Source organism: Anastrepha ludens, chromosome 4 (assembly GCF_028408465.1).
Source record: "Anastrepha ludens isolate Willacy chromosome 4, idAnaLude1.1, whole genome shotgun sequence".
Classification (NCBI taxonomy): domain Eukaryota; kingdom Metazoa; phylum Arthropoda; class Insecta; order Diptera; family Tephritidae; genus Anastrepha; species Anastrepha ludens.
This window is the reverse complement of record NC_071500.1, coordinates 55,979,987-56,006,365: the sequence shown is the minus strand read 5'-3', so window position 1 is coordinate 56,006,365 and position 26,379 is coordinate 55,979,987. Positions and strand designations below refer to the sequence as shown.

General features: G+C 37.1%; 1 protein-coding gene across 1 annotated transcript in view; it reads right to left on the bottom strand.

The window, feature by feature from the left end:
- Positions 1 to 26,379, bottom strand: part of LOC128862410 (eukaryotic translation initiation factor 5B) — a 138,660-nt gene that overhangs the window by 41,869 nt on the left and 70,412 nt on the right. The window contains exons 6-7 of the mRNA XM_054101005.1: positions 11,091 to 11,286; positions 1,116 to 1,223 (exon numbers count right to left, since the gene is read on the bottom strand). Coding sequence (XP_053956980.1) covers positions 1,116 to 1,223; positions 11,091 to 11,286 — 304 coding nt within the window. The remainder of the gene's footprint in view (positions 1 to 1,115; positions 1,224 to 11,090; positions 11,287 to 26,379) is intronic.

The window sequence follows — 26,379 nt, the reverse complement described above, 5'->3', positions numbered from 1 at the left end:
AATTAAAAAAAAAGAAACATGTCAACTAGTTAATTGGAATATTTAGAAACTTTTAAGGTATTCACTTTTACAGCGATTTTAACAATTTTTTTTTTGTTTTTTTGCATACAATGTATAGCAGTTTCTTCCACATCGATGATTTTCCAACCTGTACATACTTATCATTTCTGCTTACTTATCTAAAAACATTTCTTTTTTAATATTATGGCACTTTTACAGCAAATGAACGATATATGTAAAGTAGGACAAGCGAGTTTTATATCGCAATGACAAATCGCCTTTTTCTGCCAGAAAAAAGTTTCTATTAAGCAACGTATTCCCCAATTCGGTGGAATAAAATTTAAAGTTTCTACAAATGGATAGCGAAGCTCGGCGTAACCTTTTCACGTTTATATTACATACACCATAATAATATTGATAATAAGTACTTGTTTACTTCAATGACAGTAAGTTAAGTGAGCGTACGACTACAATCGTATTACAAATTTCCGTAGACATTGAGTGCTTGCATAAACAATGAGCAGGTATTGTTGCAACCCTACGGAGTGAATCAGTTAAATGGAAATAAGGATATTCATTGTTAATGTTTATCAAAGTATAAATGAGAATATAAAATATAATTCACATACCTAGCCACCTATTTACATATGGAATAGATTATTAATTTTGTCTAGTGATGTTGAGTCTAGCAACATTAATGGAAGTTTTTTATTTTTATTCTTAAAATTCTTTTTTGTATTTTTTTCTCAATTGTTAGCTTTTTTATTTATATTTCTTTTTATTTGTATATATTTTTTTATTTATATATATTTTTTTTATTTATATATATATTTTTATTTATATATGTTTTCCATTCTTTTTTTTTTTCTTTTGTTTGTTTATCATTTAGTTTTTCTTCGTGGGAATAAAGTAATATTTTTGTATATAATCAAACTCGTGTACTGGCCTAATTTTCTCAGGCGAATAAAAATGTACAGGAATTACTTGCAGCTGTGCAAAAAGGAACAAATCTGAAGCCGTTTAAATGAATTTGTTCTACTTTAGCTACTATTTACTTACCTTATGTATATAATTATACTTGTAGTAATTTTTTTACAAACATGGGATTTACTCACCTCTTTGCTGGGCACACAAATAGGTGTTCCGACTTTAACAATACCGTTCTCCACCATTACACCCATTACTATCGGATCACGACTGTTGAAGATAAATTGAGGCAAGATCTAGAAAAGGAAAAATAAAAGTGTTTTACAGTATTGTACAAGGCATTGATTTAGCGAAATATGTATATATGTACGAGGTGTGTTCAAAAAATAAGGCGAATTTAGTGGGTTACGTGCATTCGACTCTCGATTCTAATTTTTTTTTTATGTTGGCACACTCGTCTCGAAGGTATGTTCACGGTTTTAGCTATGTATATAGCATGTTTAGTTTGTTTTTAAGAGACATAAATAAGGCAAGTGTTTTGCGTGTTCGACTATTTTCTGCTATCGAAAAAAAAATGAAGATGGAGCGGGAAACAGATTGGAGTCTTTTGTGACAGATTGTTCAAGAATGTCTTGCAAAAACATTAAGCTTCTTCTTATATGCATTCCAGGACACTGCGGTGTTCAAGGGAAAGAAATTGGCGATGAATTGCCCAACCGTGGATCAGCGGTTCCCCCACAGGGAATCAATTCTGCAGAAACCATGAAGTGGATCAGCGATTATGTATGCAATTCACAAGAAAAGCGAGGGTCCCATCTACAACGCTGCAGAATTACAAAGTATTTTATGACAAGCCCGAACAGAAAACTTTCGGACTTTCTTCTAAAACTTGGAAGAAAAGACGTTCGGTTAGAGGTCGATTTGCCTCTCTTGCTTAGAGGAGGCGAATAGCACTGAGCATTTTCTCTGTGCATGTTTTGCATTTGCTAGAGTGAGGCTGCGAATTTTGGGTTCCGATGTCATGAGAACGAGTAAAATTTATTCTGTCTAACTGGAGGATATTTTCAGATTTACCAAAGAATCTAGAAAATTCTAACAGATCTAACTAACCTACCTAAATTTCTCTATTCTATCCTATATTTTTCCTCCTGTTACTTCTCTCCTTTCCTCCAGTTTTAGGAGTTACCAAATCTCTCGGTGTTTCTTGGCTCGACTTTTCAAATTTAAAATTTCAGTTTTAATCATGCTGAAAGTATTCGATGGTCATGATGGTCGATGTAATTAATTGCCATCACTACTACAAGAAAGAAGAAACGACTTGCTCGTTTTCCTATACTATTTAGCCAAATAGCTTAAGCTGTTCAAGAAGGTAATACATACCGAGATTAATGTCCACCAACGCAACGATTTTCTATATTTATATTATACAGAGAAAAAGATTTGCAAGTACAAAAACGTTTACCTCACTCTTTCATCGATGTAACTCTTTTCAAAGTTCGCTTGGAAATGAAAGTAAAGAGTACGCTTCTTTTGGGGATATATTTGTATATATAATTGACGTGTTCACCCTTTTTGGGTATTTGACCGAGCTCCTCCTCCTATTTGTGGTGTGCGTCTTGATGTTGTTCCACAAATGGAGGGACCTACAGTTACAAGCCGACTCCGAACGGCAGATATTTTTATGAGGAGCTTTTTAATGGCAGAAATGCACTCGGAGGTTTACCTTTGCCTGCTGAGGGGCGACCGCTATTAGAAAAAACTTTTTCTGCATTTTGGTCTCTCACTGAGATTCGAACCTACGTTATCTCTGAATTTCGAATGGTAGTCACGCGATACTGCACGTAAAACATTTAATTGGGCACAGAGCACAATATCTTCTGACACTCCATATGGAGTGAAATGGCGAATACAGTTTAGATAGTTAAATGCATGCATTACCAGAACAGGTTTTAGTCAAGTTCGCCCTACTTTGACTTCTCTAATCTACTAGTGAATTTGAAATAGTGATAATAAGCGGAAAACTTTAAATCGTTTTCCTGCTGCTACAACAACTACACCACTTTTAACTCTGCCGAATAGTATGATCTGGCGACAGAAGGAAAAAAGGAAAAAAGAAGGACTTGAATTTTAAAATTAAAAAAGAAATAAATTCCTCATGAAATGAATTATCCCTGCGTACGACTAGCGGTGGACAGAATGCAGAAGACGTGACCAAAATCAGACCGTTAATCGGTTTTCAGAGATTTTGAAAGAATAAGTAGTTTTGCTGGAAACAGTGCCCACCCTACTTCGTTGCCGCTCATTTCACACGTATTCACACACTCGTGCAGTTAATCGTTGTTCAGATGGCAACGAAGCAACGCCTTTCACCGTGAGCGAAAGCTGTGTTGATTTCTTTTCCTATATATTTCAGTTTTTTCATGCACAAACCGTTGTCATGACCCCGGTCACGTCAGCCAATCAGCTGATTCTTTTAAATTCACTGAGAGATGCTAACGGTCTGATATTGGCCACATCTTCTGAATATTTATCACCAAGTATATGTACCCCAGGTTGTTCAATAATAATGGATCGATTTTCTCAGCAACATCTTGAGCGTTTTCGAAAGGATAAAAGGGATTTTGTGCATCTCACTATGAATGAGACTATATCACCATGATCCTAAATCAAAAAAACACGAGACTAAAAATTTATGTGGACCTGCTCTTCGGCTCCGAAATGAGTTCATGCCCAGAAATCTGCCAAGAAAGTGTTAGCATCAGTTTTTTGGGATGCGAAAAGAATTTTGTTTGTGGGTTACATACAAACTGATAAAACGATAAATCTTAAATATTATTTTAACCTTTTACCCCAGGTAGAAAAAAAAAGTTCGTGAAAACAGACCCAGTTTGCAAAAGAAAAAAATTATTTTTCAACAGGACAATGCACCGCGCCACAAGAGCATTTTGACAATGGCTAAAATCAATCAATTAAAGTTCGAATTATTAGGGCATCCACCGCATTCACCGACATGGCCTCGTGCGACTGTTGCCTCTTCTTCTTAATTGGCGCGATAACCGCTTACGCGATTTTGGCCGTTGGCTGTTTCCAGACCTTCCACCTTGCGTGGAAAGCGTTTTTCATCAATTGACCCGGTCACATCAGCTATGGAAGCGTAGCCCTTCCTCCAAAAAATATATAAAGCCATATGAAGAAGATATGGAAAATAACTGTGGGGTTGCCAAAGGAACGCAAAATATTCTGCTTCGCACTCAGCTATAATTAGTTGTAGGTTAGTAAAGAAAACCAAAATTTGCAGAAAAATCAATCAGAGTTACGTATTGAGTTGAGCTGCTTTAAATCAAGTATATTTCAACGCGTAGCTACTGAACAAGAAAGCCAGTAGCTAAACATTGAGATATACTTATAAACTTTTTTTCCCAACTTAGCAGGAAATCACTAATTCGAAAACTGAATTACTCAAATTCAAAATGAATTGTAACATACATAAGTAAATTACTTGTAATAAACTTGCCAATCAATAGCAATCCCACTTGATCACTCAACATATTTTTTCATGGCCTATGAACAGAAATCACGTTAGGCAATTTTTTCCACTTCCTGGCTGCTGCTACGCAAAATGCAATAAAATATCTGTATATACTGTGGCACTACCTAACAGATAATCGAGCTGACTTAATCTAAGAAGTTCATGTACCATTGAAACTGGTTCTTACTTCTCAACTTAGCTTTTTGCTTCTTAAAAAGCACCTATCTGTAACAACAACAAAGTTAGATAATAAGCGGAAATTTAGCTGGTTGTGCTTGCTGCGTTAGTTGTTGGTTCACTTAATCTAAGTGTGGTTCACAAAGTTGTATTTCATTATTCTGGCATTGATTCGTGTAAACCTACATACACATATGCATGTACATATGTGATGCATTTTTTGGATACAGCTCATTGATATTTTGATATTTTTACACTACTGCAGATAAACAGATATGAGTTATCGATGCCCGCGGTTTAACAAATTACTGTACTCATCAGTGGCATTTTTAGTTAAAATACACGCTTTTTAAATTCAACAAAAGCTTTTCCAAATTGACCTCGTATTTTATTTTTGATGTTTGGGAGCAAAAAGGAATAATTAGGTGAAAAATCAGGGATGTAATCTCTTGTGTGAGCTGATGCGCGTGATGTGTGTAATGTCTTTGTGAAGTATGATGATTAGTCTTTGACGGTTGGTTTTCCGTGATGCTTCGAAAACTCCTAGCAAACAAATGGTTGTTTTCCCATTTATGTGGTACAGTTGCGACATCTGCAGATTTTTCAAAAAAACAGGCGTCCATTTGTTTTGACCCTTCTTCCGCGAATAACTTTTGTTGGATTAAACTTGGCTTGGCGATTGCTGTTTGGTTTCCAGCTCATATGCATGGATTCAAGATTCGTCACCTGTTGCGATGTCATAGACGTGGTTTGAACCACCTCAGCTGAATTTCGTCAAAATTTTTTTACACAAATCGACGTGAGCCTTTTTTGGCAAATGTCAATTTATGCGGCAATTTTCAAATTCACGCAATAATGAATTTATGCTGGTCCCACTAATGTACAAGGATGCCTCAATCTTGCGTTAAGTCACATGAAGATCTTGCGTTTATTGACGCACAGCTTCGATTGTTTTTGGCACAATAATTGTTTTTGGACGGCCTTCTCTATAAGTAAGTTCCTCCTGCAAGGATCGACGGACTCGTTGGAACTCGTTGTATCAGCGTTTCACAGTGGCTAAGTGATATTGTATTGGTTGATGTGACGGACCTAAACCGCCTTTTTATTGCATACTCGATATTTTACAATGCAGAGACTTAAACTCGATCAGTCATTCCTGTTCCTTTACACTTCCACTGAAACCTTTGAAGCTGTACAGGAACGCAAAATGCACTTTTGTAGCAAAAACGTCAGTCGGCTTGTTTATAAAATAATTAATGCCTTGAGTGTAAAATGGTCACACTTTCAGAGTATTCATTAGTACCACACGGATTTGGCCAGGATCAATTAAAATTTATTAAAATATGTTAAATTAAAAATAAATAATTACTTACATTTTCAAACATTTTACAATATAGATTTATTTGGTTTCACCGCTTTCTGTTTTTCGAGACACTTGCAAACTGACCCTTAGATCGTTAGACACTTTTCATGAACTTGTCAGAAGAAAAACTTTGGACTAAATCCTGTAAGTTTTGACTAGGAAGAGTTGCTCAGTTCCTCTCTCCAACGTGCTTCCAGGTACAGTTTTGTTGAATGAAGGGAAAACTTCGTAAGCTGTGACTAAATTCTGTAAACCGAACAAAGGAACAGACTAATCGCTTGGTTCAATATTAAATAGATCAGTAATGCGCCGTAATTTTGGCTTAGCGAATTTGTTGGAGGATTGTTCCATATGTAGAAGTCCACACAAGTGGAGAAAGTTACTGATTGCCATTCACTTGGGAGTGGCCAGGACGATTCTTCTACATATGGTTCAAGTAGCTCACAACTTCTAGGATTAGTCCAAGTATCCCCTGGATAGCTCCCTTGTTCGAGAGCGAGTCAACGTGAGAAGGGTAAGCATCCCAAAAGACCTGGTTGTGCGCTGGGTTTGGGAGGCGCCACATAAAAATTCAGCCTGCCCAAAGAAACATCCGGTAACGGACAGAGGCTGATCGACTTCGCCGGGGCCCGAAACATGGTAGTCTGCAGCATCAGATTCCAGCATAAGAAGATACACCAAGCCACCTGACTGTCTCTTGACCGAAAAACGCGAAACCAGATCGATCGTGTTGTGATAGATGAAAGATACGGTTCTAGTGTTTTAGATGTACGTACGATCCGAGGTCCCAACATCGACTCGGATCATTACCTTGTTGCAGCCAAACTACGCACACGCCTTTGTGCAGCGAAAAGCGTAAATCTACCTACGCAAAGAATGTTCGACATCGAAAACCTGCAATCACAACAGACAGCCAGAAGATTCGCCACTCGACTCTCACTTCTGCTCTCAGAGAGTACTGCCCAACAAACCCGCATGCACGCTTAATGGAGCAAACTTTCTCGGCCTCTACGTACCACCGCCGAAGAAGAAACCGGATTTCGGCGACAGTTGGTACGATGAGGAATGTGATGCTGGCACAGAAAGAAAAGATGCTGCCTATAGAGTCACGCTGCGATCGGGTGCAACGCGAGCCATGTGGGATCGCTACCGGCTGAACTATTCAAACATGGTGGTGAGGTGCTGGTAAGGTGCATCTAGCATCGTTTCTTTCTCGTGCTTACCGGCGCCAGTTGGACACACTCAGTGAATCCAAGTCCTTCTCCACCTCTGCTACCACCAGCTGATACCGCATCGAATACTTTCAACAGCCTTGGCACTTGACCGAGCCAGCGTAGACGCTGGCTCTTTATTCGCTGCGCTATGTCTATGTCGTCGTAAAGCTCATACAGCTCATCGTTCCATCGCCTGCGATATTCGCCGTTGCCAACGTGCAAAGGTCCAAAAATCTTCCGCAAAACCTAAAGCGAATCAATAGAACCGAATTGAATTCGCACAAAACTCCAAACTTCTGGAAAAATATTTTATATACCGACGAGTGTAAATTTTCAATATTTTGAGAGAAAAGCATTCAAATTTATTGCGAGCGAGAAAAGGAGATTTGCTTAATAAGTGTTTTATAACACCGTCAAACGAAATTCCACACGAACATTAGGTAGTTTCACAAATTAAGTGGAAAGCAACAAATAAAAATAAGTTAGACGAGTTGAAACTAGATCGGTTTTATTTGAACGCACCTAAAAAGTAGACGATCTGATTAAAAGTGTTGTAAAGTAAAAATGTTCAATTTTTGAGAAAGAGCACTTTGCAGGGCAATTTGCTGTTAACACAAATAAATCGAAACAAAATGGATCAACTAAGTAAGATAGCGTTGCTCAGTTTTTTTATTAAAAATATGAAAAATAATATAATTTATATTTTTAATTTTGTTTTTTGTTCCTAAATTTCAAAAACAGTAAAATGCATAAGCAGGAAATTGGATTCTTCAACAGGGCAACAATTCAAGTATGTATATTATAAGTGCAAAACTGTTAAGCAATGGTTGTAACACCGAGCGCTTAAGACTCCTGATCATCTACTATTAAAAAAAATTTAATTTAGGATATGTAGTGTAGATTAGGAGTGGGACTATTTTCGAATAATATTCGAATAAAACGAATAATACTATTCGTTTCAAATAATTCGAATAGTTCATTATTCGAATACCTTACTATTCGAATACCTCGCTATTCGAGTACTTTACTACTCGAATACCTCACTATTCGAATACCTTACTATTCGAATACCTCACTATTCGAATACCTTACTATTCGAATACCTTACTATATATTCATTTATATCAGGGAGAAAATGATTTTAAAAATATAAAAATTACATTGGCCCTTCTCATGGTGCTAATCAGTTTTTCTCGATTTTTGAACATTGTGATTTTTTGATTTGACCGCTTCATGTTTCAATTAGCTAATATGATAAGATTTCTTTGGTATTGTTCTTGATAAAACATCGACAGGTATACATACTTACATGTATGTGCATAACTAAATGTGCATAAAAACATCAGAGCGTTTCTAAAAAAATATTTGGTTTTCCCTCGTAACAATTCTTGTGTTTAGCAAAATTTCTTCTGAATCACCTGTAGCACGGCTGCTCGAAGGTTCCGGTTGATTATCAACTCCATAACTGAGTTTATGCTTAAAGTTATAATGGTTCCATAAACAAGTGGTGGATCCCATACGTTTCAGCATATCACCACAATAATTGCAGGAGGCCTCACCGGTATTTTCCACGATTGTAAAATGTTGCCAAACTTTGCTTCTGGGCATTATTATTATTTTTTTTATTTGTCTTGATTGATGATTAGATTGGCTGAACGTTCTTGCTTGAGGTTCTTGATTTTTTTTTTTTAACTCAACCCAAAGAAAAGTTTGCCTGAAATGTCCATCTATATAATTCTTATCGCCAGTTACCTAAGCGTATGCATGGTCGTAGGACTGTCTGCACTCGTTTATCGGGCTTAGGTCAGTCAGTAGCAGGTAGAGTATATGAGTATATGTATGTGCATACAATAGTACTGCGAAAAGCAAAAAAACCTAAAAGAAAATAATTTCATGCCTCAAGCAAGAGTAGTCCGCTAATCTAAGTAAATATTTACCAAAACATGAAACAAAAACAAAGCGCCGACACAATAAAAAGTAGGTAGTATTTTCATTTAACACGTTCCCTGTCCGCTGAGCCACATATGGTTCAGTAAACGTGCGCCTGATAAGCACTGATACGTTCTTGAGCCATATGTGCGTCAGGGGGTATATGAACCACATGTGTTTCATGAACGTGCAGAAGCAAAAATGTCCCTCTACGCTCATGTACCATATGTGTTTCAGGTAGAAATACCCTACATCCGTTTTTTTTTAATTATTATTATTACTAAAGCTATCCTATGACTACAAAAAAACAAATTATTCAAAAAACCCTGCTGGACTTGTAGGTCAATTTTGCATTTTTGTATTGCGACAGGGAACGTGTTAATATAAGCCTTTGCGTGGTTTTTGAATTTGCATACATAGGTACATGCACTTGTACAGAAACCGATTAGTAGTCCGCTAATCTAAGTAAATATTTACCAAAAATATTCGAATAGTGAAGTATTCAAATAGTAAGGTATTCGAATAGTAAGGTATTCGAATAGTGAGGTATGGGAATAGTAAGGTATTCGAATAGTGAGGTATTCGAATAGTGAGGTATTCGAATAGCATAATTCGAATAAACGAATAAAAAATTCGAATAAATATTATTCGAATTATGAATACCTCTCGAATAAAAGATTTTATTATTCGAATAATTTTTATTCGAATAGTCCCACCTAGTGTAGATATTAGCGTTGCTGCTCGCCCCAAAGATTGTTTGAGACTCTTCAAATTTCTGTAAGGTTTTCGACAGGCCATCATGTCCTCCAATTCTTACCACAAACTGTAGTCCAATGGATTCAGATCTGGACTTCCAGGCGGCCAATCTTCTGCGGCTATGAACCCAGGAATATAGTCTTTTAGCCACTGCAGGCCGGTTTTTGCCTTATGGGGTGGAGCGGAATCTCTCTGAAAGAAATTCAGAGATATTATGCACTTACAAGGCACTCACCACCAAAACATTACGGAGGATGGATGGTGGCCACACTCAACCCTTGGAAAAACATTTGTTACGTTTTTAGAAGTTTTAGCATAGATTTTGTCGTTTTGCTTATTAAAAACTTTTTCAACAGAGAAAATTTTCTCATCTCAGTTGAGCGACGGAAGGCTTTCATATGGAGATCTTCTCTGTTTAGTCTTGACATGGATCAGGATCTTTTCTTCTTTCTAAAGAGATTTCTGCGAATTCTTTCTCAAACGCATTTTACGGCTGCACTGGTTCGAACCGCGCGAGGGCGACCACTTGCTTTTCTGTCTGTCACTCAGACGTTGGGGAAAAAATATTTATCGTGCGGTTAACAAACATTCTAGAATAATTAAGTTTTCAATCACTAAAATGCGATTTTCCTTAGCTCCCCACTCCATTGTTAGCCAGCGAAATCGCCACGAAACTGAGTATAATTTATGTGTAGACAATGCATACGAACAAAAGCAAAAACAACGGAACTTTTTTCTGCGAATTTGTTCTAGCCGTATACATTGTAAAATTCGTCTCAGAATATAGGCCAAGACTAGGAATTTACTGCAGATGATAAGATTATCTCCAGTTATTTACCTGTCATTTGTTTATAAGCCAAATCATTCGAAAAATTTGGCTTTTTAAGAATCTGTTGAAGGGAAAAGTCGAAAAAGTGCTTACGATATATAATATTACATTCAGTTCTACCCCAACTTTCACACATCTACACGTGCATGTCATACTATTTCCTTTTTGTTTTATCCTCTACCCCAGTTATGAAAAAAACAATTTTGTACTTTGTATTTTTGATTTATGCACAAGAATTGCATTTCTCAACGCTTCGCACCTAAAATGTGCCAATGTACATAGATACATATGCATGTCATATACATATATGTATACGAGTATACTCGTACAAATCTCAAAGTAGTGTTTATTCATGTGGACACTCACCTTAAGTTTGCATGGAAAGACGGCAATTGAGCGGAATTCTTCGCGTTTCTTTTGCTTCAGCTCATCACGATAGGCCATAAACTTGTCAAACAGATGATAAATAATGTCAGCTTGGAATATTTTCACACCCAACGAATCTGCCATCTCCTGAGCTTCACGCTCCACTTTTACATCGAAAGCCAAAATTGTTGCATATCTGAAAAAAACATATCAAAATGTCAATAAAATATCTCAGCGATGAAAAATATAAATAAACAAACAAAACAGTTAAAGCGGAGATCGGTTATTGTAGGGATATATAAACGAAATATGTAAGTCGATGGAAATTGTGGTAGACTAAAGCTGAAAGTTGAAAGGAATTCTGGAAGATTCAAGTCTTGACCCAAAACATTAGTTTTAAAATGGCAATAATGATGGGCTGTGAATAAGCATATAATACATATATGAACATGTGTATATAATACTTCAAAAAAAATTCTAATTTGTATGTGCTCATAAATATGCCGTCAAGACTTGGCCATTGAGAGACGGCAGTGCAAGCCGCTATTGAACAGGAAGACACATAAAACGACTACAAATAGACAGTCTGCCTCAATGTCTTCTTTGCTAACGCTTGGCAGTTGTTCAAAATTGCCGTATCAACAGAAGCAGCAGAATACGCAGCAGCAATGTGTTGTTGTTGACGACGGCTGATTGCCCGGGAGACGGAAGTGCCAATGGCATGTCATGATCATTAAGACGAACCAATAACCAACGACAGCAGCAAAAGAACAGAACAACATCAACCGGCCAAATCAGATCGCAAGTTGCCTTAATTTGACTGCTGGAAAGAGGGAATCGCGTTGAAAAACAATTTAATATAATTAAAAAGATACCCACCAAACTCAAGTGATGATGGATAAAAAAAATACTCGTTTATTTCGTTATTTTTTGTATTCCAACACATACAATTGAGGCGATGAGAGGGGCATGAGACCAGATGCCGAACAATCTTTGAAAAATACTTCAAAATACAATCAGAGCGAGAAAGCGATAAAAATAACAATTTAATAATATTAGAAACAGAGACTACGAAGTTTGAAGTGGATTTTGAGAGAAATTTTGCAGTTTCGTAATTTAACAGAAGCTACGTGAGAGAATTGAGCGAAAAATGTTAAAATAATAAGCATTTGTAAAGAAAAGTTAGTTAATGTTAACGTGCATAAACGCAAAACTCTAAGTGGAGGGAATTTACTGCTGTGACCTGAAAGATCTATTGTGCTCAATAATCACCAATAAATATTTTTCTTTCAGACCAATAGTCTTACGTCTTTCCTCCTCAAAATTCTAGAGAGGATAACAGACGAGTATATACGGGGCGTTATACCAATAAATAAGTTCTCCTCGGCGCAGCATGCCTACACTAAGGGGAAATCTACAGAAACCGCCTTACACTCGCTTGTCGGGTTGGTGGAAAAATGTTTATCAGATAAAGAGTTTGCCATGGTTGCCTTCGTAGATAAAGAAGGCGCCTTCAACAATATAAGGACGAGCGCTATAGTAGATGCTTTAGAAGACTTTGGAGTTGAACCACACGTTGTTGCCTTGATAGAAGCAATACTCGTCAGAAAGAAGCTAACGACTAATTTAGGCAGCACTATTCTAAGCAGTCAGGTCTGCAGAGGCACACCTCAAGGTGTTGTCCTCTCCTCTCTCCTATGGATTTTGGCGGTAAACTCGCTATTGCTGACCCTAGAGAGAGGGGGTGACACGTCACTACATACGCAGATGACCTAGCAATTGCTGTTAAAGGCAGATATCCTAACACTCGTATGGACATTCTGCGCTCTAACATGGCCCCGCTTAAGAACTGGACTCTCTATAAAAAACTCCGCAAAAACTGAGCAATTCTCTTCACAAGGAAACATAGGCTTCCTATAATCTCCCCGCTGGTTTTTAAGGGTGTGGAGATTCCTTTGAGAGAGAATGTCAAGTACTTAGGACTCATATTAGACAGGAAATTCACGTGGGAAACGAAAACCAACGTTGCATTATATACTTGCAAAAAAGCGGTCGGTATCAAATGAGAACTAACACATCGTATTACGCACTGGCTCTATACTTCTGTAGTTAGGCCAATACTTGTATGGTGGCCATCTGCTCAAAAGGCGAGTTAAGCTGAAATTATGAGTAAGGTCCAAAGAACAGCTCTTTTATGCATCTCTGATGCTTTATGGACTACTCCAAACAAAGCGCTAGCAGTGCTAATCAATTTACCTGCACTAAATCTCGTAGGGAAAAACGTGGCCGCCGCCTCGGCGCTTAGACTCAAAAGTATGGCGCTATGGAAAGAACGACGGTTTGGCCAGGCCTGTATTTTGCACACTCTGAACAGTCACAAACAAGAAATAGACTATTCTATTCCTAAACCTACCTTCGACAAGCTCTTCAAGACAAATGTACCGTCAAGAAGGGAGTGGCAGCCACCAAGGCCATGGAGAAGGACTGAGAACAATACGGTTCGGACGGAGCTAAATTATGTATTCAAAAACTCTGTAATAAAAATTCTGAAACCCGTCCGGATAATGAAAAGAAGTGAGCACTTCTCCAAATTGAAGCTCACCTCAAACTGAAGCATACAAGTAGCCATTGAAAACTCTACTTGCTGGATCATCGAATCGAAGCATTTACTTTGGAACATCAAGATATAAAGGGTTATTCAATAGGTGCGTTTCAACTTTTTACCGATAGGGAGGGCGAACGACGCAATATTTTTTATTTTTCGCTTGTCATTTGTAAACTCCATTAGTATACATTTCATCATGGAACGCTACACACTTGAGCAACGATTGCAAATCGTCCAAATTTTTTATGAAAATAATCGTTCTGTTGCTGCTACTTTAAGAGCATTACGGCCATTTTACGGTCCATTTAACAAGCCGTCTCGTTTTGGGGTTATGTGAAGTCATTGGTCTACAGTAACAATATTGGGGTTATGTGAAGTCATTGGTCTACAGTAATGACGATTTGTGAGCTCAGAGCCAATATTGAACGCGAAATTGCTGGAATTTCGGCCGATTTATGCAAAAGAGTGGTCGAAAATTGGGTTCAACGATTGGACTTCGTAAAACGTGCACGCGGTGGTCATGCAAAAGAAATCGAATTTCATACTTAAATGTATATGTTCAAACTCGATAATAAAAAAAAAATTAGTTAAAAAAGTCAAACCGTTTGTGTTTTATTCAAAAAAGTTCAAAAGTTGAAGCGCTCTTACTGAAAAACCCTATACAACTCTCGAAATAGTCATTTTGAGTTAAACAGCCGCTGAGTGGTTCCATATTGGCCATAGCGCACATAAAAGCAGAATATTGCAGTTCCGCCTAATATCCAGTCCATATGTATGTAAATCTATATGTATAGGGACAGCGATATGACAGTTTTTGGTATCCAACCAGAAAAAATTTCCACGAATGCATTATGCGATATCGATGAAACTGCACACTACCAGGAAGCTATATACGTAAGCAGCAACAAGTCTGCATGGCAAATTTTTTCATTTCCCATGTAAGAACGCAATCAAGCTGTGGTTCACTTAGCAGCACAATTAGAGTATGAACCAAGAGTTTTGGGATGGATATCGATTGTATATGGCTGAGGATATTTTGCATGGTATACACCAATAATACCAATATGACCATGCAATTTACAGAAGGCATTTAAAACGAAGCATTGATGAATATTGAAGACAAATGCTTGGCCATTGCAAATTAAATTCCCAGTAAATTGGGAATATCAGAAACCAAGCGCTCTGAACAGAGAAACATCATTGGCAATTTCCTTGTCATATGGTCAGTCAAGTATTCCCAAATTAAGAAGTAAATAGAAGGACATTTATGAGCGCAGAAAACAAATGGTAAATGATGGAGTCAAGAGGAAATTCTTGTAGCCAGTTGATGAGACACCAACACGAATTTCTTTGCGTGATAACTTTCGTAATTTAGTAACATGGAAAACAAAAAACTGATCGAAAGAGTAGTCAAAATGGTTCTAAGGCTCAGTAGTGACCAAATCGTCCATCATTTGAAAATTGTACATAGTATTGATTTATCAAATGGTGTGGTTATGAGAATTTTTGAAAATTGTTTCCCATGTATAATAAAACTACAAATATTGCGTACAGAAAATCACTTTACTAAATACAAAGAAAATTGAAATCTTTTAGGTTTCTATTTAAAAAATTTAATTTTATTTAATGTATTTTTTTAGTTTTTACGAAAACGCAGCTGCGGGCCTCAGCTGGGTAGGTAGAAGGGTAAAATGGTTGAAGTTCGAGTTTGGCACTACCCAAGTAGCACTAAAGCGTCGTTTTGGTACCATTATGAGACCTCTAAGGGCAGATATCTACAACCGACTAGAGCTGCTGATATAACGGAGAAGTTTGATGGGATTTAGGTTGGAGCAATACCCCAGGATATCGAAGAAAGAAAGGAGCTCGCAGTTACATCGTCTGACTGCCAAACCCAGACACCTTCAGAGAAAGTGTCTCCTTCTCTGAAAGGTCCCCCACACCTTCTGCAATGGCAATTAAATGGTAAACCTACCCTTTCTGCGTGTGTGCCGATCGTCCAATGACCGGTAAATATATAGCTAAGAGTTTGTAAATTGAATGGCTTGGTGTCCCTAGGACCTTCTGCGTTGTGTCTATTGTCCTGGGGCCACAGTATCACCCTAAGCCACATAACTTCCAATGAAAGCGGGGAAACTTGGATATTTAATCTGGGAAATCTAAAGTGTGGAGGTTTATATTCAAGGTGAAGTCCAAAATAAACAAACTTGAGCTAAAATAGAAACGACAGGAGCTTTGTTCTGATAACTTCGAAGTTCAAAATAATCCCCCTCGATACACTGTTTTGCGCGATCTAAAAGCTTTTCAAAAAAGTGTTTCCCGTCATTGACCGGAATGTCCTTCAGGATGTTGGTACAAGCCTTTTGGATGCCGTCTACAGACACAAAGCGTTTTCGTTTCATAGCCAAATACAATTTTCCAAATAGGTAGAAGTCACAGGGAGCCATTCAGCCACAAGAGTGGATCGATGAGATGGTGCATTTTCATGCAATAAGCGCCAGCTTCCTCCTTTGCGGTATTCAGGGTGAATTCAACGAATGCGATGCAACAAACACTTCAAAACGCCAAGATAGAAAATTGCATTGACGGCCCGTTGGCATGAACTCGTTGTGGACAATCCCTTTGGAATCGTAAAACCAAATGAGCATCAACATGATTTTTCTCTTCTCCAAATGCGATTTTTTGGGTGGTGGCTTGTCTGGGGCCTTCCATTCGGCACTTTGACGCGTAGTTTCAGGTTCATGTTAGAAACACCACGTTTCATCACGAATTCTCGTATTTTGTCGCCTCTTTAATGAGGTCTTACGAATGTTGTATTCTGTGTAATTGTTGGTACTCAGTCAACTTGTGCGGAATGAAACGTGCACAGACCTTTCGTAAGCCCAAATTATCAATTAAAATGCTATAAATCGATGTTTTGGAGATATTCAATTCCGATTCCATATATTTCACTGATGATTTCGGTGCATTTTTGATAAATTTACGAATAATTTCGATGGAGCTTTCAGTGATTATGATTTATGTCCTCACTACCATCTATGAAACGTGTAAACCACTCATGAACTCTGACACGAGATAGACAATCATCGCCATAAACATTTGTCATCAATTCAAATGTTTCGGTAAACGTTTTATCGATTTTAAAACAAACTTGTATATTAGCTCTTTATTCGAAATTCATTTTAGTACCGGTGACACAAACATACTCATGCTTTTGACTCAATATCCTCAATGCTTTGTTAAAAATATCCTAGCAGCACTCAGGTAGTTTTTGCAATTTCCGTTTCAAACAGAACTGACTACTTCTCATGTATGTATGCATCTACTTTCTACAAAAAAACTGACATCATTGTTCCTATGACCAAAATTTTACCTGTTCTAGCGTTGAACGTTTTCGTAAAGTTTTATTGAAGCAGAAAATCAATTGGGAGATTCATATTCAAATTTTATTATGTATGAGTTTGTAACCAAAATATTTAGCTGCGCATTCTGTCGATCCATCTTTTTTGTTTGGCTAATACTCTTGAAAGCAATTTAGTTCTATTTCCTATAGATAGCCATAGAAGTTATATTCTTGTATTAATCTTAATCAAAATATTGGTCGATCTTCTTATAAAACATAGGCAAAGGGTATGTGAAAGGTTTCATACATGCTATATACATATGTACATACATATATAAGCACGATAATCCACTTATATCATAATTTCATTACAGGAAACAAAATTTTAAGTTTTCAAGCTGCATATTGGTAATTTAATAACTATAAAATTTCACTCGTCCCAGCGCATGCGTCAGTTAGGCCGCAAACAAAACTAATTGCAAATACGAAAGTACTTGGAAGTACTACAAGCAATCAAGTAATCTTTTTTCCAATCGCAGTTCTCTAGCTTGGAATAGTTGTTATTCGTGATCATACAAGACGCGTACACAATTTAATATACTTCAACAGAAGAAACACAATTAGTATTTATACTGCCAATGAAAAATAGAGTACAATGCAAAGAGTACTTGAAAGTGTAGAAGAAGCAAATGCGTTTTTGCAGCCCTTTATTATACAAGTATATACAATAATAAAAACAATATGCAAAAAATTTTAAGAATTTAAAACATTTTTTGAAGTGAAACTTCTTAGGCGTCGATGGACGAGCGAGAATGGAGAGTTAAATTTCAAGGCCATGCAACATTTTGGGCATTTTCGTTCCGCGAGAGAGAAAAAAGATATAACGTAGAGGAAAAGGAGAGAAAGAGCTATACCTTATATATATCTTAGATACACTTTAGGCTATTTTTCCTGAGTTTTTTCTTGAGGTTGCTAATTTCTAGTGAGAAATAGCACTGCCTATTTTTTTGCGCTTGTTTGGTGGTGCAAACTTGTAGAAAATATATTTTTGGACCCTACTTTTTGGCGTTATATTTCCTTGGTGCCTACGGTTTGGGGCGTTTTTGGTCCCAATTTTTTTGGCGTTTTTTTTTGGTGCCTACTTTTTGACGCTTATTTCCGTTTCCTGGCTAGTGCTTGTGCGTACTATAGAGTGCTATCCAATCCGGCGTCGAAACTCAATTAACGGCACCTTATCTTCCCCTAAAAACTTTTGAATGGGAACTCTTAAAAACACATTTTGTTTGCACACAATTGCTTTTACGATATTCAAAGAAAAATGCTATCTTTTAATATAAATGATCGGATGTTTATTTCATTATAAAGAGGAAGGTATGCCGTTAATAGTGGAAAATAACATCAGGCAAATGACTACCACGACCACGCTTACAGGACAATATCCTTCTCATGAAATTTTCCATAACCGAATTGCAAAGTGGCTGCCCTATGTCCTCGATAGCCTCACCAATTCCATCTTTGAGGTCTTGAATCGACCCTGGGTTGTTGGTGTAGACCTTCTATTTCACGTGGCCTCAAAGAAAAAAGTCACAAGGTGTTAAATCACAAGATCTCGGTGGCCAATTGTGATCACCTCTTCGAGAGATAACACGGTCCGGAAACTTAGCGCTTATGCCGTATGAAATTTATATCTTCCAGCGTATACTCGACAAGAAAGGTGGCCTCTCATGGTCTCGCTCGGGTTTGAACCCGGGGATCGCGAAGATCACTCTAATAAAGTCAAAAACGTCTTTGAAAGTTCGTGGCCGATTTTAAAGAAAAATTTAAGAAAATATGACATGCATAACAAATCTGACCTTAAAACGGAGATACTTGAAGGGTGGAACCAAATTAGTCCAGAATACAGAATTAGTCTCTATGCCACGTAGACTTCAAGCTGTCATTGATAATGATGTAAATAAAAAAAAAGTATTAAATACTTTAAATTTTAAAAAACAAGAAATAAAAAATTTAAAAATAAAATAAAAAAAATTTTAAATAGCAAATAAGTTCAGCTGCGGCGTGAATTCTTTTTATGTTATTATTTTTCTGTATTACAATGAAATGAGTGCACCTATTTTATATCTCATGTAGAGAAATGAAATAAAACCGTTTACACCGAAATCACACCCGTTTTGGGTCTTTGGCGGAGCTCCTCCTCCTATTTATGGTATACGTCTTGATGGTGTTCCGCAAATGGAAGAAATATACTCAGAAATTTGTCATTATCTGCACTTCGGAACAACACTGATTTTACTAGATAAAATGCTTTCTTGCGAAATGATGTATTCTGAAATGCGGTACTGCAAATAATTCTGTATTAAAAAATCTGAGAATTGCGAAGGTTGTAGTTCAACTTATTATCCACCCAGTTCTCAGAATGTTTAATACAGAGTTTTGCAAAGCAGAATTTTAACAGCCAGCATTTTGAATACGGAATATTGTACCTTTCAAATGCATACATATGTACATATATACTTATATAATATATATACGAGTATCGTAAATAATTGGCACCAATGGAGGATGGTTGTTTTTGGGTGAGCTCCTCATCGAATTTGTGGTGTGCGAGTTGATGTTGTTCCTCAAATGGAAGGGCCTACAGTTTTAAGCCGGCTCCGAACGTTAGATATTTTTTATGAGAAGCTTTTTCATAGCAGAAACACCCTCGAAGTTTTGTCATTGCCTGCCAAATGGCAGGTCGTGTTTCATTTTGGTGCTTTCACGGAGATTCGAACCAACGTACTCCTAGTTCCGAATGGTAGTCACCCACGAACCCATTCGACTACGGTGGCCGCCGAAGCGTTATTTTGCTGAAATATTGCGTTAGTGTGTGGCGATTCCCCATAAAGTTAATCCAGGCCTGGTCCAACAAATGTATGTAGCCATTTGAGTTCATATGTCCGAATATTTTAAGCATGAATGTCTTGCTGTGGTAACTGAATCTAGCCCAAACGATCATAAAACCATTCCCAATGTTTCACTTGGTTGAAAAATACTTGGGACCATTTAAATCACGTCGGTAGTAAATAAAACCATCAGGATACTTCAGGTTACGTTTTGTTTTTGTCTGATAACATCAAATTTCTCCACTTATCGGCCCACGTCATATGCTGTTTTGCAATTTGTAGCTGGCACCTTTGTGTGGATCCATCAAAGCTGGTTTTGACTTAATTTTTCCCCCAACTCATCGATTACCTTTGGTTGAAATTTATTGCACGGGATCAAAACTTAAAAATTACGCGTACCTGTTTTTATGCCATACTTAGTTAGTCAAGTAGCCAGATGTACTACGAGTATTTTACTACGCCTTAAAATTGTTGAAACTTATTATGAAAATGGTGAATGGTCTTTAAAACAATATATCGCAAAATTGTTGATTTTTGGGTTGTTGGAAAAACTTAAAGAAACGGGTTCTGCGAAGATCGAAAAAGGACTGGTAGACCAAAAATTAAATTTTTTGTTCAGAATATTGGATCCGTAGCGCAAAGAATTGCTGAACAACCTTCAGTATGGATATCTCGACGATGTCAATAATCGACTGTTTGGCGAATTTTACATAGGGATTTTCAAAGTCAATAATTAAGTCAATAGATCATTATCAACGCAGAAATTTCGTGAAATGGTTCTTTTAACATGATTTCGGTTTCTCACAGAAAACCCTCGAATAATTTTAGAAAAATCATTACAATCAATAAAATTTACTGTTTGGTGTGATTTGGGCTGGTGGAAAAGTTGACCCGTTTTTCTTCGAAGAAGAAAATGAAAGAGTTGTTACTGTCAATGGGCATCGATATAGGCAACTGATTGAAGATTCTTTGTGGCCTGAGGTTGAAGATATAGACATATACGATCTTTCGTTCCAACAGGATGGATCCATAAGTCACACAACACGGGAAAACATTGCTTTATTGCTATCTAAGTTTCCCAGTCGGTTACTTTCACTTAATAGTGATACAAACTAGACACCTAGATCATACGATCTAACTCCATCAGACTACTTTTTGATGGGTTTTTTGAAATTTAAAGTTTGTGTGAATAAGCCACTATTCCGGAGCTAAAACACAACATTCGGATCGAGATTTCTGAACTTAATGCAGTAATGCGTGGGCGGATCCTTGAAAATGTTAATTCTCGTATGACAGATTTGATGTGCTCATGGTGTCTTTCCTCGAATATCAAGATCCGTATTTTGAATAAAAGTAGTTAAACCTGAAAGAATATAAACTTCTGGTAATGCTCAAAATTGGCTTAAGAGCTATACTTAAATGAACTTTTTTTCTTAGAATTATATGTAGAATCCGAATTTGCTGAAACGATGTCGAGGAAATAGACCCAGCCGTACATAAATAAGAAACAATACTTTTTTAGCCATTTACTTGGTTATTCGTATGTAAGCATGTATTTTTAAACTTTTTGCCTTTCTGTTAGACAGGACTGATCTCCGAAACGGTTCAAACGATTTGAATTTCAATGACAAAAATATTACCCTGACGAACATTGTTAACACCTTAGGCAGATTTATGATTGTTGCAAATGGCGTCGTACGTCAATCATATTTGTATTTACTAAAACAGTTATTTAAAAATAAAATTCGATGATTTATTTTACGCCACCTTGTATAAGTAGTTAAAGTTCGCCGCAACGTTTGCAAAGCATACCCGCATCTGAACATACTCAACGGCCTGTTCCACTTTAAGGCTCAGAGCGAGCTCACAATGGAAGACTGTCACACATGGACATTGAACCATCTTAGACTCCTATACGGATATACCCACTGATTGTGATTATCACCCTCCCATTCTCTGTGTCTTAACGAAAATCCCTTCTAGACTGGAATGGCTTGAAGAAGATCCATCACCCAACACACCCGTTAAAAGCTACACGGACGGATCTAAAATGGACACCGGGATCAGGGTTATATTGAGAAGAGCTTTTTATCAGTGAATCCTTTAAACTACCAGATCACTGCAGTGTTTTTCAAGCGGAAATAAACGCTATTCATGAAGCCTTAAAATTGTTAGAGATAAACAGAATATCATCAACAGATATCTGCCAAGCTGCCCAAATAACATCAAGGAGTGTCTTACTTTGTCGCCAATATCTTAATGAGATGGCCAAACAATATCGTATTATCTTATGCTGGTTTCCAAGCCACAGAGAGATACCAGGAAACTGGCCAACTTGCAAGAGAAGGTACCTGTATGCCAATCATAAGTAATTTATGGTGGTACCTCTCGCACCTTGTAAGCTTCTTATTAAGGACGCACTAAACAGCTCTGTAAATCAAAGATGTATTAGTACGAATACCTGTGAATTTGCTAGGCAAACACAGCTAAGGCTAAATCTGTCTGTCTGTCGAAGAATATTATAAAGTTGTGTTGACTTCAAATTAGGACCTTAACAGGGGCCCTCACAGGACATTGTTTCATGGGGAATCTTGCAAGAAGATTAGACGTTTACATGCCTATATAGATAATCTATACACTTTAGGTATCAACAACCTTTTACACTTTGTCAAGATGGTTCAATATGGAAGGGGAAAGGAAGCCCAGTCCCCGCGGCTCACAACGGACCCATTTCGTGGTATAAGTGGCATCGCTGTCTCTATGAGCGATGCGGTTGCCAAACCTAACCTAACCTACCTATATACGTGCATATGTACACATACCGCCTTGATCAAAAAGTTCCCGGAACAATCACCAGGTGACGCCTTAAACCAACTGATTTGAATTCTATCCCCTTTTTTTTTAGGCTGCTACATCTTTGATTAACGCTACTACCAATATTTATCGGCATTCCTTTACATTTGTAAAAGTTATGCGTCCTAAGTAGATCTACCTCAGCGTGTAGAAATGGATTCGAATTTGCAACGAGTTTATATTAAATTTTGCGTTAAAAAAGCATTCAATGGTGTGAAAATTTTAGAAATGTTGAGAAACTGTTTCGGGAATGATAGGCTAAAGAAAACAGCCGCTTACGTGAGGCATGAACGCTTCAGAAGAAATCGTCATGACCAACGGGGCAATCAAAAACTGATGAAAACATCAATAAAGTGAAAGAAAAGCAAATTAGCCACCAGGGAAGAGGCAGAGGACTTGAACAGTGCTTATGGATCCGTTACGGACAACGTGGTTAATGATTTGGGCGGACTTGAATTTCATGCAAAAAAGAAAGCGCGTTAATATCGTCAGAAACATGATTTCCAAGGCTGATTTCTGGAGACGAGACGTGGGTTTATGAGTACGACGCGCAATTCAGACATTAGGAAGCCTACGAGCAAACCAAGACCAAAAGGTCACGTCGTTTTCAGTCAAAAAAGGAAACGATGCTTTTTATGGACTGCAACGGTATAGTACACCAAGAATTCTAACCAGAAGGTCAGTCAAGTTATTAGGACGTTATGAAATGCCTACGTAAAGCAATTCGCCAAAAAAGAAAGGATTTGTGGGAAAACAACTGGTGGATTTTGTAGAATGACCTGGATTTTGCCATCCTTATCTGAGAATTTTTGACCAACAACGAAACGAATACCATGCAAAAGCCATCGAATTCTCCTGATATGACTCTCTGCGATTTTTTCTGTTTTTTTGTTTTTGTGCCAAAAAATCATTACGGATGACGTGCTTTAATAACCGAAAGGAAGTAATGGAAAAATCGAAGACGATACTGATAGCCGAAAATAGAGTTCAATAAATGTGTCCAGAGCTGAATAAAACGCTTTCATAAAAGTGTTGCGATTGATGGGAATACTTAGAAGATGATAATTAATTTCTATTTTAAATTTTCTGAATATATTTTGGGAACTTTTTGATCAAGGTGGTATACTCGAATAAAGCTTCGAAACTATCATAAATGTTACCACAAAACTGCATTCAACAACAAGGGAAATATTAGTTTGAAAAAAAATTTGAAGCATTGAAATCTAGAAATAAAAAGTTTCGTGACTTTAAAAACAAAAGCATTATGTGCAAAGATGCTGAGAATAGTAACATAAATTACAAGAGCTCAACCGATGAGGTATACAAGCAAACAAGACAGCTTGTTTATACAATGTACGCCTGTGTTCACAATAATAGGAGGGCGACTTATTACCAAGTTTAAACTTTTTTGAATTCTTTTTTTTTTTGCTTTTAAAAAAAACAAAATATAGAGAACATTCTTTAAAAGTTCTAAATAAAAAGGGGGAAACTTTGATAACAGTTTCTTTTTTAATTAGTTGAATTTTATAAAAAGTTTGGAGCTTTGAGTTATATGGTTTTGGTTGTAGTATGCAGTACACTTTTATAAAAAAAAAACAATTAAATACGAAAAATAGTTAAAACTTAGTAATTCGTCGCGCTCTTATTATTTTGAACACAGTTGTAGGTACATCTGCTGTATGGCCATTGTCTTTGCAAGATTCATAAATTTATGAAATAGCGACAACAATGGGCGTGTGCAATTCAAGCCTATGAGGTAGACAATCATCAGCTAGTAGACCGGGTTGGTTGTTCACAAAAAGACACAACGCGCAAGCAATTCTTACTTAGCAATGTATTTCTCTGACAGGTGGGAGCTGATTTAAAAACACATCCGCAATATACTTCAAGCCGATAAAAGTAAGAATCACATTGTGGGCTATTTAAAATTGCAGGTACGGTTTAACTACATAATTTACTCATTGAAATTTGCTTACCTGGATCAAGTTGGTTTTCACACTAACACGAAATAGTACATACATACATACATTTGCGATCATTAATGCTAATGTTTCAATAAATTGAATAACGAAATGTTTTACAATAAAAAATAAGACGGCTAGAAGTAAATTCTACTACTAAAGCATAAAAAGTGCGGAAATATTATTTATTTATTTATAACAATTTCGACATCAATCGATTTGCAGTATAAATTAAAAAAACCACACTAGCTACGAGGCTTTGGAAATATTAAAAAAATGTGGGGACTTCACAAGAAGGGGTTTCCCAAAAAAAAAAATGCGGTTTCACCGGGACTATAAAATATATTATCCAAGGTCAAGTCCAAAATAAACAAGACAGGTGTCATAAAAATGTTTTTGATGGCGCTATCCTTTTAATGAGTTTGTACGTTGAAAGTTACATTCCTAGCAGACCTTCAGTGAAAGCGGTTCATTGGAAGCGAAATTATTGCGTCTAAAGTGTCAGTATGTTTGTGTCATTGGTACAAAAATGAGTTTCGAACAAATAAATTTATCAAAAATTAACCGAAATCATCGTTGAAATTCATCAAATCGGGGTTGAATGTCCCCAAAACATCGATTTATCGCATTGCAACTGATCATTTGGGCTTACGAAAGGTCTGTGCACGTTTCATTCCGCACAAGTTGACTGAGTACCAAAAATTCCTCAGAATACAACATTCGTAAGCCTCATTAAAGAGGCGAGAAAAGACGAGAACTGGTGATGAAACGTAGTGTTTCCAACATTAACCTGAAACTACGCATCAAAGTGCTTAATGAAAGGCTCCAGACGCGTCACTATCCAAAAAATCATCGAGTTTGGAGAAGTGAAAAATCAAGTCGATGCTCATTTGGTTTTACGATTCCAAGGGGATTGTCCACAACGAGTTCGTGCCAACGGCCAAATCGTCAATGCAATTTTCTATCTTGACGTTTTGAAGTGTTTGTTGCATCGCATTCGTCGAATTCGCCCTGAATACCGCGAAGGAGGAAGCTGGCCCTTATTGCATGATAATGCACCATCTCATCGATCCATTCTTGTGACTAATTTTTTGAGTAGCATTTTAACCATCAATTACTCACCGTATTCGCCTGATATTGCTCCCTGTGACTTCTACCTATTCGGAAAATTGCATTTGGCCATGAAAGGAAAACGTTTTGCATCCGTAGAGGATATCCAAAAGGCTCCTACCGACATCCTGAAGGACATTCCCGTCAATGACCTGAAACCCTCTTTCGAAAAGCTTTTGGATCGCGCAAAACAGTGTATCGAGGCGAGAGTGGACTATCTTTATATATAAAAATGAATGTTTGTCTGTATGTCCTCAATGAACTCAATTGGTATACCAAATATGTGTATTTTTCCACGGAGAAGGTTTGTAGAATATGCTCATTGCTGCCACTCGCTACCAGGTGGCGCTGCAGAGTAGCAACTTCTGCCCCGTTCAACCGATTTTTTCGAAATAAACAAAATGAATAAAATGGTTAAGAATGAATTGAATATTTGTGTACTGATTTTTCTTTAAAGTTATTTTTCTTAAATTTATTTCAGTTGTTGGCGTAGCAACGCGCGCTGAGTACAGCTAGTTTTGAATAAATAAAC